The sequence below is a fragment of the Bombus bifarius genome, unplaced genomic scaffold (assembly GCF_011952205.1).
Source record: "Bombus bifarius isolate JDL3187 unplaced genomic scaffold, Bbif_JDL3187 scf7180000007984, whole genome shotgun sequence".
Classification (NCBI taxonomy): domain Eukaryota; kingdom Metazoa; phylum Arthropoda; class Insecta; order Hymenoptera; family Apidae; genus Bombus; species Bombus bifarius.
The window spans coordinates 5,116,073-5,133,196 of NW_022884367.1; the positions used below are offsets into that span (position 1 = coordinate 5,116,073).

Here is a 17,124-nt window from a genome sequence, read left to right on the forward strand (position 1 = left end):
TGCTCAAACGAAGGGTCTTAATTGCCCTCGAGAGAAAGTGATTAATGGGGGAAAAGTTGCCGCGTACGTGACAAAAAACAACTTTCCCTTGTCCTGCCGTGGTAGACAATAGTGTTTAGAAACTCCTCGGGACCAGATGTTTGTTTTGTTTAAAGGACCTTTTCTCGTAAATCTATGATTTATGGACGGTGCTTAAGGATAATGAGGGTACGCCGTGCGGACGAGCGGACCTCTGGTGTCCGTCTGGCCCGCGGTGTGTGACCTGGGCCAGGCAGAGAGTCGCGCGGCGTAACAGGTTACCTTACACATACGAGAAATTGCTTCCGCATTTACAGTTGGGATTAACACTGGAAACAGTACTTAAAATAGGTATTATTAATATGGATTTTGCCACTTTATTTTAAATACGTGGAATCAATATACCAGATTAGTGGGTCGAGATATATGATATATCTATTCAGATTCATAAATATTTGTTCAACGGCTTCGATTGACAAAACACAAAATTGTATGCAACATTTATGGTAATATGGATCTTGATAATTATCATTAATTTTATATTACTTGATATAATAATTCAGCATAAAAGGTAGGATAATAGTAAAGCGATTGAGAATTTATTATCAAAAGATATAAATCGTTCATTTTAAAGAGGAAAATCCAAATTTTGGTACCTTTCATTATACAAGGTGATTTATTCGATAAATTTGAATTATTTATAGGCTATATATCGTACAATGTTACACAAGACAAAACAAAACAAAATTTATGTGATTTCAAGGAGGACACGTGCTTTTCTCTATACCGTATTGTGTGAGCGAATGTGTTGCCAAGATCAACTTAAATGAAACGCTATATTTTTTCGGAAAATCAAAAGAGCATTAGCTAATATAAATACATCTGAAGCATATATTTAAACAAACAATTAGTTAACATAAAAATGATATTAAAACTCATCATTTTCGTCAAATTAATTACGAATACATTTTGTAACCTCTCGAACCGCATTAAAAAACGCGTATTTAGCATTTACAAATCATGTGTAATTTATCTTATATAACTATATAACATTATCTAAAATAAAATTTTCATTGCAAAAATCTCAATAAACGTTCGCTGTTAGCATGATATACCGTCAAAATATTGAATACAAGCAAAACAAAAACAATCATTGCATCGTATATCATTTTATCATATTTAACATGCAAATATTATTGTATATGTTGCTTACATGTCAAACAATTTATAATTAATTAAAAGTTGATAAGTTACCTTGTATATTCAAAAGAAAATGAATAATTGAAATTTTACTAATAGAAATGGATCTAAATATAATTAAATGAAATATAAATATAGAAGTAAACACTTTGAAGATCTACCAATAACAATTAAGAATATATTACTTATAATAATAAAAACTTCGACTTTCCGAATTCGTTTCTCATGATAATCGATACAAGTACAAAATGTGGTTCCAGTAAAGTGTTGAAAACGTTATGCAATATTTCCTACTTACTATATATAAAAAGAATCATTAGAATCATATTTCGATTACGTTATTCTCCTTGTTCTACGGTTATGTTTAAAAACGTATACATGGCACACGTCTGGCCTTTCCAACAACTAACCGGGGCCGCAATGACGACAATGAAATGCTCTCGAGTGAACGAGCGAGCGTGTACCGTTCGAATTTCACGCAGTAAGTGATCCGATTGGCTGACGCTCGAGGCAACCTCCAATCGTGGCTCAGCGTCCACGTGACGTCACGAGACGGTATTATATACCGTCGCGCGCCGCATCGTTCCTATCAGATCTCGGTTGGCTTTTGAAATGAGCGAAACGAGGTAATTTTCGGAGAGTTCTGGCAGCTCGCGCGCCCTTCGGCTGTGAGAGAAGCCGGGTGGTGGTTTTTCCCTTAGTTGAAACAAGTAGAAGAAAGCTAAATTACTCGTACAAGTCATCATTCGAATCTTAGCAACGCAGTTCAACGTCAAGAATTCTTTCATAAACTAGTCATCGAACGCGTCGCCGTTGTTAGTCGAGTGAACGTACGAGAACGAACAGCTGAATTGTACAAAGTGTTTCGTCGATAGCATGAGTTAAAAGGTGGGCCGGAATAGGTCGCGCAGAACGTCGAATTGATATCCGTACAATTGGGTGCTCTGTAATCGAATTGAGGAGTTAAACAGGACTTCCTAAGTCAAGACTTCACTCTCGTGTGATACTTTTGCTTGTAACTGACGAAGGCTTTGCGACACAATGCTGGAATAGAAGCTTAAGAAGGAAGAGAAAGAGAAATAGAAGACGTGAGAAGTAAGAACTGGATAAAAAGTACTACAAGAGAAAGAGAGAGAGAAACAATAGACTGATAAGAGGCAAATTGCCATAAAGAAAAAATCGTTATATTTATTTCGTGTAGAATACAGACGCGTTCTGGTCGTTTGGTCTCTACGTTTTGGTTTATATTTTTCTCCGGAAGCCGGCACAAGCGTTCTCGATATACCATTCGAGAACCGCGGCACATAAACGGCTTAAAAATTAATTCCGAAAGTTTGAAATCCACTAAAGCGAAGCTCTCGAAGCTGTACCTGAGACTGAAACAGAAAAAAAAAATGGTCGGGAGCAATGGGACTATGATTGCCATTCGGCTTGTCCGTAGCAAATTGCGGAAACGGGAGGATCATTCGAATGCGGTACATCCGGAAGCGACCGTAGTTCAAACAGCAACATCGCCAGTCTCGACGATCGTCGAACCGTCTTATCCTGGTGAAGGTTGTTGCACGCAGACGTCAGTCACTACCACATCGACGGATCTGGGAAACAGTACAGCTGTTGAACAGGATAACGTCTATGCTACAGTCAATCCGGCAGATCAATTCGTCTGGCAGTTTCCGCCTCCTTATCCACCGCCTCATACACCGACGCAGTATACGTTGTACAACGACCAGGTTAGTACTATGTATAAACCCTATTTTTTTACTTTCTTATTTTCTCTCCCCCTTTTTTGTTATTTCTCATCATGTGGTTCTTTTTTTTTCTTTTCTTTCCTTGCTTGGAACTTGTAATGTTGAACGAAATGAAGACTACGCGTTTCTCCCTTCTAACTTCGCCCATATTCTCTGTATACTTACATTGGCTGCGCTAACCAGTAGAGCCAGTATTACCAGATTTTACTGGTTTATTCTCTGACTACCAGGATTACTCGTATAATACTTAAGTTAATAGAACGATCCTTCTTTTTATGGAATTAGTTGCTACGTGTGAAAACTTGTTTGTATCTTGATCTTTTAGCGGGTAAAATTAAATGAAGAATATTATGATACAGGATGTCATTAAGTAATGTAATTAAGGAGCAAGGTATTGGTGGGAAGTACATTGGTTTCGAAGGATAATAAAAAGTGGTTTAAACTATGTATATCGTAGTTGCTATGCCTATACTTGTGTATTCTAGAACTGATCGATCTTGTGTATATATTCATACATACATACATACATACATGTTACTACTCTTCGTTTGCTTATATACCGTAGTATTAAAAACATTTCATTTGCTGGAAATTTTATTTACTGGATATCAATATTATGAATCGAAAATTACATTGAAAAACGAGATAGAGGATGAAAGATTTGAAAAAAAAATAACGAAAATTCGAGCATATTTTAATAAAAGTAAAAGGTATCAAATGTACTATTATAATATGTTACTCATTGCTTGTTTACCAATATTTACTTTATCAAAAGGGTCTATATTATACTTATTGAGATTATAGATTACTTTTGTGAAAATTTTATTGCAATTTTTATTATCGTTTACATTTACGAAACCTTCAATTCAAACAACTTTCTTAGAAACTTGTATCTGGTCAACTTGATGAAGTGGATCTTGGACCTTGAATGAATTCATATTATTTTTATAACGAACTTCATATAAAATAATATCGTCAAATCATCAAATATTAACGTAATTCAATAACCAATATTTAAAAAAAAACTTCTTATGCACCATGCTTCGTTACAAATACAAATGAGACGACGATTACAATATATATATATGTATCTTAACAACAAGACTTTAAATACATTTATTACAATTTTATTTATCTTTAGTCTATATTACATAAAATATTGCCAATCGTATTGTAGTTTCAAGTATATTAATAATTTCGTGGTAGGTTCTCGCTAAAATTTACATCCATAAAATTATGAAAGCTTGTGCAATATGTTATTTATAGTAGATATAATGCATCGGCTATACATAATATATTATAACTGAAAAAGACATATCTGGTAACACTCCAGGATATACTTGGTAATGGCAAGACCTTTGAAAATTGTAAGTAGTTATTAATAATAGTCGATGGCGCTATCGATTGTCCAAGGACGAGGCATACGAGTAGACGGCCTGGCAAACGAGTTGTAAGGTCGAGGCTCAGTCCGAGGCTCGCCGCCAGAAAAATCCCAAACAATCGGCAACGTTGCCACTTTTGCTCTGCTTTGTTGCCGTTATGACACGTATGTTTCAGTTTCATGCTCCACTTACCAGTAAATCTCTACTGCTTTCTCATATATATATGTACATATCTTTTCTAGTTTTTGAACTATTTCTATTACCCCTATACTATTACGTGTCTCGTACAAGAATAGCCACAGTATTTCTATATTAAGCACCAAGTCTCGTTCGAATTTCAATTCTAGAATCGAACACTATACATATCGCAGATATAGAGTGACTCGCGAAAGTGGTCGAAAGTCAAACACTTACCAGGGAAAATTTTTGTTATACAAGGCATTTTGAAATTCCATTAACGCTGCAATGATATTACACTGGTAACATCTGAAACAAATCTGAAAATGTATATGAAAATTACGGGGCCATTTATTGCAAATATACATTTAGTGAAAAGTTTATATACAGCATGAATAGTGATCTCAAACGTGTATTTAGCGTCAAAGATGGCGTCACTAAATATCATAACTTACTAACTGTGATGAAGGATTGACTGTTCGAATATTTTGGTTATCTTTATAAAAAGTGTGTTTGCATAAAATATTTGAAATATCTTGTGGTTTATGTACACATTTTCAGATCTTACCAATATAAGTTTCAAATCGTACCAATATAATCACGATAATCGTGATTCCATGAATCACTGTGTATAAGTTTCTTCAAATTAGAAATCTTAAATTACTCCCATTATGGAATTACCTTAATCTAATCGCTCATTATCTAAACGATCAAAATGACATAAGTTTCCATGCTTGTGATATAAGATACTTACGTATGACGTACATAATTTCTTATGTACGATTAAAAACGTACACGAAGCAAGCCTGTCCTTTGTGGAAAAAAGATAAGATTGAACATTTTCAAGTTTCATACTCTGTCGCGCAATTAGAATTCTGTGAGGCACGCTTAGCCATTCGCTGAATTTCACGAGTCTCGATACGAATCTTCATCGCATTTTAGAAAGCATCAAGACGACCTCGGTTGTCAGTATATTTAAAATAATAAGAGGCATAGTAACGCTAACGGTAGTAGTTGAACTTTATTTCATATGTGTTAAGATCTTCGTTGTATTTGCCAGTTTATAACGGTGGTAAGTAATGATCCTGTTCGTGTCAGTCGCATATACATAGTTAAGTAATACGAGAAAAAACGTTCCAATATTTGAATTCGTTGAGCAACTTAACTGCTAATGTTATTCATTGTTGTCCTTAATACTATATTCATCGTCTACGTTTTATATACCTTGTGACTTTCCTAGAATATTATACAGCGCAACCGTATTTTTTACATCAATCACCTTTTTTGCAACCTTGTCTCAGTTATGTTAAAAATTCTGTTATACGCCAGTCATCTTATTTCTTATTAGACACTAACAAATATTTCTAACCTATTTGTTAAAGCTGAATTTCCACTCTCTTTTCTTATCTTTTATCTACTATATTCATTAATATTTATTCAAAATTCATGTGTTATTCGATTAACATTCTCGAAGACCATTATATATATACAATATGATTGCACGTGTTTGAATGGTACCATCGGTAAATTATATGGACGTAGGTACTGTCGCAACTTTGAATTTTCCATCTGGCAAACCGCGAAAGCCACTATGTTTGGTGTTTTGAACGCATAGGCGCACCTAAAAACCCGCTTTTACCCCTCTGGCTGGCTCTAAATTTAGCGTAGGTGGGCGGCCACGACCGTTTGCCAAGCAGCAACAGGACTTCGGGCATAGGGTGCAGCTGTCTCGTAGACGGTGAAATAATGCGTCTCTCCTTGACGATATTGGCAATATTCCTGCGATTCTGTTGCCTCGATTCGCCGAACCGATATTTTCATTCCCGACCTTTCTGTCTTTCGCGGTTCGTTTCTAAATGTCGATCGGGACACGAGGATTTCAGTTTCCTCTGCCCACGTATACATACATATCTGGTCATCTACCTCCGTCCAACGGTTTTCCTGTTCGCCTCCTCGTAATACACTACCGTTCAAAAGTATCCGCACATTGCTTATTTTTGATAAGATATATTTTATTCACAAAATTACAGTAATCGTATTCTTTATAATAATTACAGTTGTGTGTAATATTTTTATTAATAATAGAATATTGTTTTGCGTTTTTTAAAAGACAATATGCAAACTAACACTGTCTTTAACGTTGTCAAATCTTGTGGAACGATTTTGTTACTTGGCAAACTCTTTATTTTTAGATTCTTTAATTTCTGAAGCTAGATTAAGAAACCTGTTCTAACCTGATTTGTTAATTTAAACAGTAAATGTATGTGATATATAAAAAATGTGATATATAAAATGTATGTGATATATAAAAAAAAAACAAGATACATATGTTATTGACATGTGTTCCAATAAGTAACTTAACTCTATAGTCAGTTGATTGCAAGGGTTGCATTTAGGTATCAACTTGTTATCTCGAATCATCTGTTACTCAAAAATACAATATCTATATTCTTATAAAGATTATATATAATAAAAATGATAAATATTATAAGAATTTATTTTGAGAGACCTCTTGCAGAATAATGTATTAACTAACAATTTGTTTTACTACTAAATTTGTTCCTATATTTTATGAAGCAATTTTCTGATACTCATATCTTGCATTTTGTGACATTTAAATTCTTGCTAATAATATTAATTCAATTGTGCAAACAAGCCTATAAAATCCTAGGAACGAAATTATTATATCTAAGCGGTTAGAAATCTCAGTAAAACGAATTAACTTGCGCAATTCATCATTAATTTGCACGCTTTGATTAAATTCAAATATGGTTACCACAATTCAACTAAAGTGTCTGGATATTTGTGAACGATAGTGTATGTCGTATGTAGTTTCTCCGTCTCGCGGCTTCTACATAGCTCTACATAGCTCTGAATCCTGTCGGTCGGTTTCGTAACATCGCACCCGGATACACGACGTATCCTGCTTTTTCAGTCGACGCGTTCTCGTCTATTTCTATGCTTCATAGATCACTCTAATCGTATTGCTGCGTATTATGTATATCGTAAGTCGTAATTCTCATGTGGCCTTACTTCGTTACTCGTATGCCTGACTACGACATGGCTATCAGATATTTTGTAAGCTGCGCCATATCTAACAATCAAAAGCGATAAATTTCAACCGCTGTCGAAAGATTTGTTAAAGTTTGCAAACGTCAAATTCAACAATACGGAACGTAGAGTAAACTAGTAGAATTGAAGAAACTCACAAAGACATATTGGATTTGATTGATTATTTTTCAAGTTGAAACAATCAAGCGCACTTAAGATATAGTATAAGCAAACGATTCTTGTTATACATACTTAAATTATTACTCGTATTTTTAAACATTCTGTCTCGCAAGTTATTCTAAATAATGTGATCAAGAGATTATTTAGTAACATTTATGTGCTATGTGCTATGTACGACTGTTATTCAGTGGGGAATAAAATAATAATATATAGACGTAATATCATGTCTAATAAAACGACATAGTTTCAATTCTAGTCTATTACGTTGTTAAACAATGACACGCTCTATTGATTATATAACTTCATGATGAGAGATTTCTTTCCAAAACGAACACTAATCTTCAGTAATTAAGAATAATATTCATATTGAAAGGAAACATTGATGGGCTTTGAAAACGTTGTTTTAAATTGTCTCAAACTACAACAGAAATCAACATCCAATATTTAAGAAAACGTAATACGTATTCAGTCATTAAATATATCACGTTTGGTTAATTCCTGGAACAGCAAGTTCAACGGACAAAAGATATACAAAATCGTTGTAACAACTTCTAGGCAATGATTGGTGTATTCAAGCAGCTTTCATAAATATTTTTATTAAAAAAAGAAATCTATCTATATAAAAGTACTGTACACAATATGGTTATACAATGTTTTGATATTACCATTTTATTTATCCAAATATTGATCAAAATTATTATTATTATACATAAATCATTATACATATTCAAGGTTCCCACCTAACAGTGCTAACATATTCTACGATTAAAAATACAGAAAAAGTTTGTATAATCTTCTAAAATGCTAATGTTAAATATAATCCTCTGCCGGTTAGTGTAATAGCCAGTTCAAAATAAAACGGTAAAATTAAAAGAAAAACATAACATGTACTTAACTGCATGCATTATTGTATTTCAGGATACTCTTGTACACGCATTACCGTCGGATAGGCCTGGATTTGCAAAGGGCTTCCGTAAGAATATCGGGGGACGCTGGCGTCGCTTAGTGAAAAGGAAGCCGGAGACGGAGACTTGTGCCATTCCTCCTGAACTGAAGGATCAACTAAAAACAATTTACGTCTATTGACGATCAGCGTTAATGCGCCGTTGTCTATATTTTTACAAACCTTCCTCGGTAATCGATGCTTTCCTCTATGTAAGATAATAATTATATCAAGAAAGATAGAGATGACACGAGTTATGAAGGCAAAAGGAAACGAACGCGCAATGGGATAGTTCATAAAAAAAAAAGACAAGTGAAAAATGTATTCATTTATGTAAGTGAAAACGTTTAGTGAGAAATTTCGAAAGGAATTGTAAAACAAAACAGAAATTTATTGTTCATAGCCCTCGCGAAACATATCAAAAAGTGCCTAAAGATGCGTTTTCGGACACATTAAAGATATACATAGGTATAGAAACAAAATGACCCTCTTCTGATGTTGAATATTTCTGTGTAAAACAGGATTGGGATAATGATAGCCTGAATTATAATTGCATAAAATAATGTTAGCAATATTTACAGAGATGTACAGAGAGAAAAAATTCTATTATCATAGGTTTTGTGATGTTTTATCGTTGGGTATTTTAATAAGATGCCATGAATCGAAACGAAGGAAAAGTTTGAAACAACTGTCCCGCGTATTTAATTGCTCGGCTATGCGAAAGATTAAAAAATCACTGGGCTTTGACACATAGGACAATGGCGTCAAGAACTCTATGAGACTGAACGTAAAGAGTACGACAACACGAGTTACCTCGTAGCTTTTCTTGAATACGTTTTTTCATGAATAATGCAACAAATTCATTTCAAATCACTAGTATTAACGTATACCTGAAATTTTATAACCTTCAGACTTGCCAAAACTTTTTCTTCTACATCCTATTTGGCAGCTCTGTTGTTACATGTAAATAGATGTATAAAGCAGTGAAAGTATGAAACTACTTTTAATTCTTATAATGGCCGATCGTTGAAGTAAGAACCTGCACTTTCCTTCGTACATACAATTTGAGGAATTTAATATGTTACACAGGAAAGAACAGGGAAAGTTAAGGAAAAGAACAGGGTATGAAAGAATGCTAGTAAAAGAAGTTACACCCAATCAGAATTATTCCCTGATCTTCAAAAATGGGAGTTACGTAGCATTTTGTTGTATACTTGTAACATAGGCCAATTTAAGATTCTTAATATCATTCGACAGCTCATATTGAGCTCAAACTATATACTAATATGGTATTTTAATTGTATTGTTGTATCAAGCAATACTTTGTCTCTGGAACATGGTCAAATTTTAATCGATAATAATTTAAACAAACAAAAGAATTCTATGTATAACGTCGTGCCACGCTTTAAATTTTAGCAAAGCTATTTGACTTTATGTTGGATGTATTTTCTGCACTTGCAGTTTTATGCAGTAAAATTGATAATTTATAATTCTGAGTGAAGCAGACAGAAATAATATATTGTAAACATTTAAAAGAAAGGAAAAAATGCATTACTTTCCAGTAAGCGCCAACGTTCCTTTACGGCTCGACCTTTTAATTCCTTATCGTAACTTTTTAGAATGTAAATAATATTATTGCATTGTTTGTTTATCATGAATGTGATGGCATAATGTTTGAACGTGATGCGGATAGTTTAAGAATCAATAACGTGCCTACGATTTTTATAAACGATGAAATACTGATGGAGCTGCATCCGTCACCTAGTCACTTGATAATTATTATTCAAAACTTGTATTGTAAACTTTTTGCCACAGCTTGGATCTTTCCTCGTGAAAATCTGTCTGAATACAACAATATCAAATAAAGTATTCTAAAAGATATAATGCGTGTATACTTAATTACATCACCTAAATCATTGCAATTGTTATTTAACTATGGACGTATTTTAATAATCTGTTTCCTTTCCTCATTTCCAAAAACAAAAAAAGAACTGAGTATGAATTCGATTATTATGGCTGCTTTTAGGTTTCCCAATGACAGATAAGAAATAGATAACAGATTGATATCGAAATAGATATATTTCTAATATGCGATACTTTTTCTTCAAATGTGAATATAAAAAAGAAGACAGAAATGTAGTATCAGATTTCTCTCTAATAGTATTAAAATATAACTAAATCAATATCTGTCTTTTAATTGGTATAAGGCATTATATATGTAAATCATTCTGTACAGTGTATTTTACGGTAAAAATCAATATTCTACAGAGGAATCGTATTCAACAGTATAAAACGAATAAAAGATGACTTATACGAATACTGAAGCTTTAGAAAGAATATGTAACTCAACAATTTTTTAGAAATTATATTTATTTGACAACATGTCCTACTGTATTTAAGGAAATATTTTATTATAAATATTATAATTTATGATATTACTATTTACTATGCTGATAAAATAATAAATACAGTATAATATCTGCATTTAAAACATTGCATTTATACACATGTTATTTTGAAGCATATACATATATATGGCTGATTAAACATTTACTGTCCTCATGTGATTATAGCACGTGATCATTACTAAAAAGATTTTAATAATTTCTTTGTTCACAGGAGTAGAATTCGATAAATGTATAATACAACAGTAATATTACGAAGAAGTAAGTGATACGTTGTATGATACAGTAATATCATCAGTCTATATTTTTTTCATACTTGTAGTATATTGATTTATACAAATAGAGGTTATGTTTCACTTTATTATATTATTTTTTTTAATGGTATTACCAAATTCATTCATGGTTACAAATACAATATTTTGATTATTGATTAAAAAATTATTTTCTATATATAATATAAAAATGATGTTTTGCTTTAAACTATACATACAATTGTAATTGTAGGCTACAGGAACACATTCTTAGTATCAAAAATGTGTAGTGCAATACAAAATAATTCTGTAGAATCTTCTATAAAAAAAAAATTGATAGATTCTTTAAATCCATCTTATATTGAAATTATAAATGAGTCGTATATGCACAATGTTCCTAAAGGATCTGAAACACACTTTAAAATAATTGCTGTTTCTGACAAGTTCAAAGATGTACCATTAATTAAGGTGAGAATTTTAAATGTAATAAAATTTTCAGTTAAGTATTTAAAATACGAGATTTTTAATTTTATCATTAGGCTAATACGTTTATTTTCATAAACTATATTTTTAAAATGACAAGAACTGTGCATTATCACTTTTTATGTATCATTACTGTATATTGCATACTAAAAGTTTAATTTTATCGATTTAGCGCCACCGAATGATAAATAAGTTATTGCAATCAGAGTTAGAAGGTAGCGTGCATGCATTATCAATTATAGTAAGTATTATTATAAAAATATTTTAATATAATATAATAAGTTTAATATGGTAAAATTTGAATATACGTAAATGTTTACCATTTATTTACAAAGGCCAAAACACCTGATCAATGGAAAGAGAAAAGTACTATAACTCCAAGTCCAGCTTGTAGAGGGGGTTTTGGAAAATGAACTTCTGAAGTTTAAAGATCGCATATTTATATCAGAAAGGATATCTACTTATACCAATATTCGAACTTCAAATCGCGCACATGTAATATCTCCGTATTAGATGTGTTTCCTGAGGTTCTAATTTATGTGATAATTGTATGCAATTAAGGAAGTTAAAATAAGATAAATGTAAGCTTTAAAATTCATACTAATGTAATTATTAAAAATACTTAGTCAGAACTGAAAGTAATTAAAAAAAAAAGTTACATTAATGTCATAAAGCAAAAGTATCCAGTCTTAATTTTCCCTCATTTTCAGTGAAATAAAGTATATCAGCCATGGATTGTTCTGCTATTGCTTCTTCTGCCCTATCATGCATCTACAAAATATAAACGATTCGTGAAAAATAGTTCTAAAAAACGTATACCCTAATTTTTATTGTTTTATTTTGTTTTTATCAATATAGTACATACCCCTCTAAACGTAATATCTCCAGGAGGACATTTAAAATTGGGTCCAAAATTAACAGAAACCGTAGCACTTTTATGAATAGAAACTGTGGGATAGTAAGCTCCTTTATTGACATCGATGAATGCTTCACCTTGATTTACTCCATTTTTGTAAAATATAATTTTGCTTCCTTCTAATGGTTTGAGAGCCTTAAGTGCTTCAGGTACTTGATCTTTTTCTTCGTAATACAGATGACTTTTAAATTTTACTAAGGGCTAATTTATAATCAATTAATTTATAAAACGCGTATGAAAATATAATAAACAAACTTACATTTAGTCCTTACCCGATCCTTGTAGGTGTTTGGTAAATGTGAAGCATCGTGTGTATCAGGTAAAATTACCAGAAATCCTAATGTATCTCCTTCTCCATAACCACTACTGTAATGTTTACCTTTACTTTCATGAAATCGTGTACCTTTTCTATCAATAATTATAATTATGTATTTATTTTTTGAATAACAAATACCATTCTATATTGAAGTTGTTTTATTAGACCATACCTAGATCTCCAAGAATATCCAAATTTATCATAACCAAGCGGAGCTTGTAAATTAGCATATTCTTGACCCCACCCTAACCTTGTAGCTGATCCTTCTGGCATTTCTTCAATAGTTGCTTCCCAGTACCATGTACCTCTACTTACATCTAAAGAGTAAGTAAACAATGTGTGTAATATATAAAATACAGAAGAATACCAAATGATTTAATGTATACTTATTGATGCAATTAATGGACATTTGATATAGTAGATCATGATTTTGACATACTATGAGTTGCTCTGACCATGCAATAGCCTTTTTCTCCAGTTACTGCTAGCCTGTCTTCTGAAATCCTAAGCTGTGGTGCTCGATCATGCAAAGCAAGTAAAACTGTACTTGGACTCAAGGCTCTGTACAGCCAACCAGGAATAGGTTTTCCAGCCCAATCGCTACTTTCATCAAATTCCTGTTAAATAATGTTGATAAATTTCATAATATACTAAAATTGTAAAATATACACTATGATGGCACACCTGTCTGAAGGGAGCATGAGGGTCAGGTTCAGCGAGAATATATCGATAACCATCCTTATTGAAAGGATGCTCAAGGGGATATCCATGAGCAGGTAATTTAGGGGCTGTCATATCAGAACCTCTACCTTTTTTTCCAGGTCCTGTACCTGTTCCTTCTCCAGGAAACTTACGTTTTGCATTGCGACCACGAAAGCCTCCACTAAGTGGTACTGTATATGCCATAGTTATGTTTATTAATCGCTTAATAACTTTCAATGTTCAATGTATCATTATTAAATATATAAAACTGCATAAAAAGATAAGATAAAATAAGATTACATATGATTTCAACTATTCAATTTTTTTTTAATGAAACTAACGTTTCAAAATACAACAATCTTTTAATATATATTAAGAACACAAAAATCACAACGTAAAATTTACTAAGTAGCTTAACCTATTCAAGTCATAGATATTCTGCAATTAAGCAGGTTGTTGTATGATATCATGGGACTGATTAATATCTTGATAAGATAAGAAGTAACTAAAACAAAAAAGAGAAAAACTAACTATTAAGAATTTACTGATAAAAACAGATATTAATACATTACTAGAAATCAAATATGCAGCAATCTAATAAACATAATAGTAATTATAATATTAAATAAATTTATTAATATAGCTATATTTTTTGGTATGTATATTTTCTAGTATATAACCCATAACTGATAATTAAACTTACCAACATGTTGAACACCCATTTCAGTTACTTTCAAATGACCACCTTTAATCATTGCTTCATAATTTGGCTTAATCATTTGGAGATCTGAACATATAAGTCCGAATAACTGACCATCTGAACTGTTTTCATCAATAGTGAATAATGTTCCAACATCTTTCAGCAATGCTCTGTGTATCTATGTTATATACATTAAAATATTAGTCATTTTCATTTTTGTATATAAAATAAATTCTAAATAATTTTAAGGAATGTATAATAGTAAATTTTCATCTCATTTATAGTCAATCACAACAGTAAATAAAGTATTTATTTTTATACTTATATTCAAATAATTAAATTATTTAGTTGTAGATTTGACTTACTGTTGCATGCCAAGATTGAGTTACTCTACGTGGCATTGTGGTCATGCTGTCCCAATGACATTCAATGAAAGGAATAATATCTTTATCTTTATGAAAAAATGTTTTTTGTTCATTTTCTTTTTGCGACATTTGTAGTAAATTTGCTATTGCTGTTACACACATTTGTGGAAATGCTAGAAAGATCATATTCTTTTAAGTGTTTAAGCTTTAACTCAGATATCAAATTATGTATCATAAAATATGGTTAATATTCAAATGTATTCATACGTGCTTGGTTTTTCTTGAAACTCTCTAAACCAGTTGGGGAACAATTCTTGCACATAAATATATAATTCATCATAAAGGGTACCAATTTACCCAGTTGATAACCAATGCAAGATTCATGAAACCATCTTGAACAACTAGCACATAATAGCTCTATAATGTTAAGATTTCTTTCCTTTGCACTAAAAGAGTATAAACTTGTAAATCATTAATACTTGTTTTTTTTATATAATCTACTTTAACATAAACTTTAATAAATTACCAATAACAATTTCCAGCTTCACTGTTATTCGTTCGACCATTAGGTTTCTCAGTGTTTTCTTCTGGTTTATTTTTTTGTTTACTTTTATCATCGCTCTTTGATTTTAACTTGTCATCAATGGACTCAAGTTGTGCTCCTTCTACTTTATCGATTGGACTACAAAAGATACGTCTGTATATAACTTAAAAACAGTTATAACCTCATTCAGTTCATAACCTCAAAAATATTTATTTTATCATGAGGACTTTAACTAAATATTTCTAAATTGAACCAAGCTTACAGAAAATCTATTATTAATGTTACAAACTTATTGTTTATATAATTCTAGTAGGCATTATACGTATATGAATATGAACGCTTTATAGATACCTTTCAGACTTTTCTTCTGACATTTTTTAAATTTATGTGTTTCTGTTACTTTTGAATTATTTCTATTTTGCTTTATTTTAAAGTTCTCAGCGTAACAATATACAACAATACGTGCAATATACGATATATACATACACAATTGTACATACTTTCTTCAGTTTACTTTTTGTTTGTCGATAGAAGTTTTTAAAACTCGCTTCATAACCTGTATGTTGATTGTTCACTACCATTGATTGGATACTATGGAGATTATCACGCTATCTTATTTGGAAAATGTAAATAGTAAATATACACGATAAAAGTTATATAAATGATAAATATTATTATTTATGTTCTACTTTTATTAGGACATAGACATATATTTATATAAAATTAAAATTTCATTTAACGTAAGTAAAATATGTAATTATTGCATCTAATACGAAGCTTACACTATAAATTTTATAATTTATTATGTTACCTGTATTACATTAATAAATATAATATATTGTAATAATATAATATATTACAATAATTAATGTATATTAGAAAAATATATCAGTAACAAACATACACTTGTACTTCTATCATTATATGGCAATATCAATATTTATATATATATACCATGTTTCAAAATTATTTCAGATTGTATTAATATATCTTGTGAGGAGTAAGAAAGAATTATTATACAATTCAGTTATTTACTTCAGTTATTCAGTTTATTTGCTTTTAATTCAGAAAATGATATTTTCTCCGAATTTACAATTATATTTACATATAAATAAAAGTTTGGCTATATTTCATACTGTTTAGTGTTTTTACATGTTTGTCAATATTTTTTATTTTGTTTCGATCTTTTCATTACAGTTATGTATAATAACATATTTTCTTTCATTTTCAGTTATTACATATATATATAAACAGTTCCTTAAAAAGTTTAACTTTAAAAATGAAAAAAGATGTTTAATAATCTAATCTAATAAAAACACATAGAAACAAAGATTCCAGTGTAAAACTTGAGAGGAATAGAAGAAACGTAATAAAAAAATTGTGACTATGCGAAGTACTCTAACGAATATTGCAATCGACTTCGTGACTATTGCAATAAGAAAGATTCATCAATAAATGTGCGATAAGTTAATCCTTTGATATTCGACGAAAGTTCTACCCACGAAAAGATGCTGTCATGTAATAAAATTTTCATAACAGTATAATTATGCAGATATTCCAAAACCAAAAGTGAAATATCAAAATAAAAAGTTTGGAGTACAAAGTTACATATCAAGAATAACGTAAAGTAAGCAAATTATGTACGCAATAGTAGCGGGAACCGAATAATTTAGTGAACTAGAAGTTGCTGTGACAGGGGTTAGATCTGTTTTGGCGCAGCGGTGTTCGATGTGGCGTCCTCTG

General features: G+C 31.3%; 3 protein-coding genes across 9 annotated transcripts in view; 2 read left to right on the forward strand and 1 right to left on the reverse strand.

Annotated features, from left to right (window-relative positions):
- The window catches only part of LOC117204904, a 67,036-nt gene extending 56,456 nt beyond the window's left edge, over positions 1-10,580 (forward strand). For all 5 annotated transcript variants that reach the window (XM_033442802.1, XM_033442804.1, XM_033442807.1 and 2 more), the window contains 2 exons: positions 2,660-2,948; positions 8,675-10,580. In XM_033442802.1, coding sequence (XP_033298693.1) covers positions 2,660-2,948; positions 8,675-8,842 — 457 coding nt within the window. In that variant the 3' untranslated portion in view covers positions 8,843-10,580. The remainder of the gene's footprint in view (positions 1-2,659; positions 2,949-8,674) is intronic.
- A 627-nt stretch (positions 10,581-11,207) lies between these two features.
- Positions 11,208-12,623, forward strand: LOC117204851 (DNA-binding transcriptional regulator BolA). 2 transcript variants are annotated; one of them, XR_004487143.1, is made up of 5 exons: positions 11,208-11,365; positions 11,609-11,823; positions 12,011-12,079; positions 12,174-12,419; positions 12,549-12,623. XR_004487143.1 is itself a non-coding variant. In XM_033442650.1 (4 exons), the coding sequence occupies exons 1-4, from the start codon at positions 11,335-11,337 to the stop codon at positions 12,249-12,251; spliced, it is 393 nt and encodes a 130-aa protein (XP_033298541.1). In that variant the 5' UTR covers positions 11,208-11,334; the 3' UTR covers positions 12,252-12,573. The 2 variants fall into 2 exon arrangements, 1 of the variants encoding a protein (XP_033298541.1); XM_033442650.1 differs by having other exon boundaries at positions 12,174-12,573.
- On the reverse strand, positions 12,259-15,973 carry LOC117204849 (set1/Ash2 histone methyltransferase complex subunit ASH2). Of its 2 annotated transcripts, XM_033442647.1 has the most exons (11): positions 15,733-15,971; positions 15,364-15,519; positions 15,105-15,283; positions 14,838-15,010; positions 14,476-14,650; positions 13,755-13,963; positions 13,510-13,687; positions 13,243-13,387; positions 13,027-13,162; positions 12,704-12,955; positions 12,259-12,609 (listed from the first exon to the last, which is right to left on the reverse strand). In XM_033442647.1, exons 1-11 carry the CDS (start codon positions 15,753-15,755, stop codon positions 12,505-12,507), a joined length of 1,731 nt encoding a protein of 576 aa, XP_033298538.1. In that variant the 5' UTR covers positions 15,756-15,971; the 3' UTR covers positions 12,259-12,504. The 2 variants fall into 2 exon arrangements, with proteins under 2 accessions (XP_033298538.1, XP_033298540.1); XM_033442649.1 differs by lacking the exon at positions 12,259-12,609 and having other exon boundaries at positions 12,862-12,955; positions 13,014-13,162; positions 15,733-15,973.
- Positions 15,974-17,124: the final 1,151 nt, after the last annotated feature.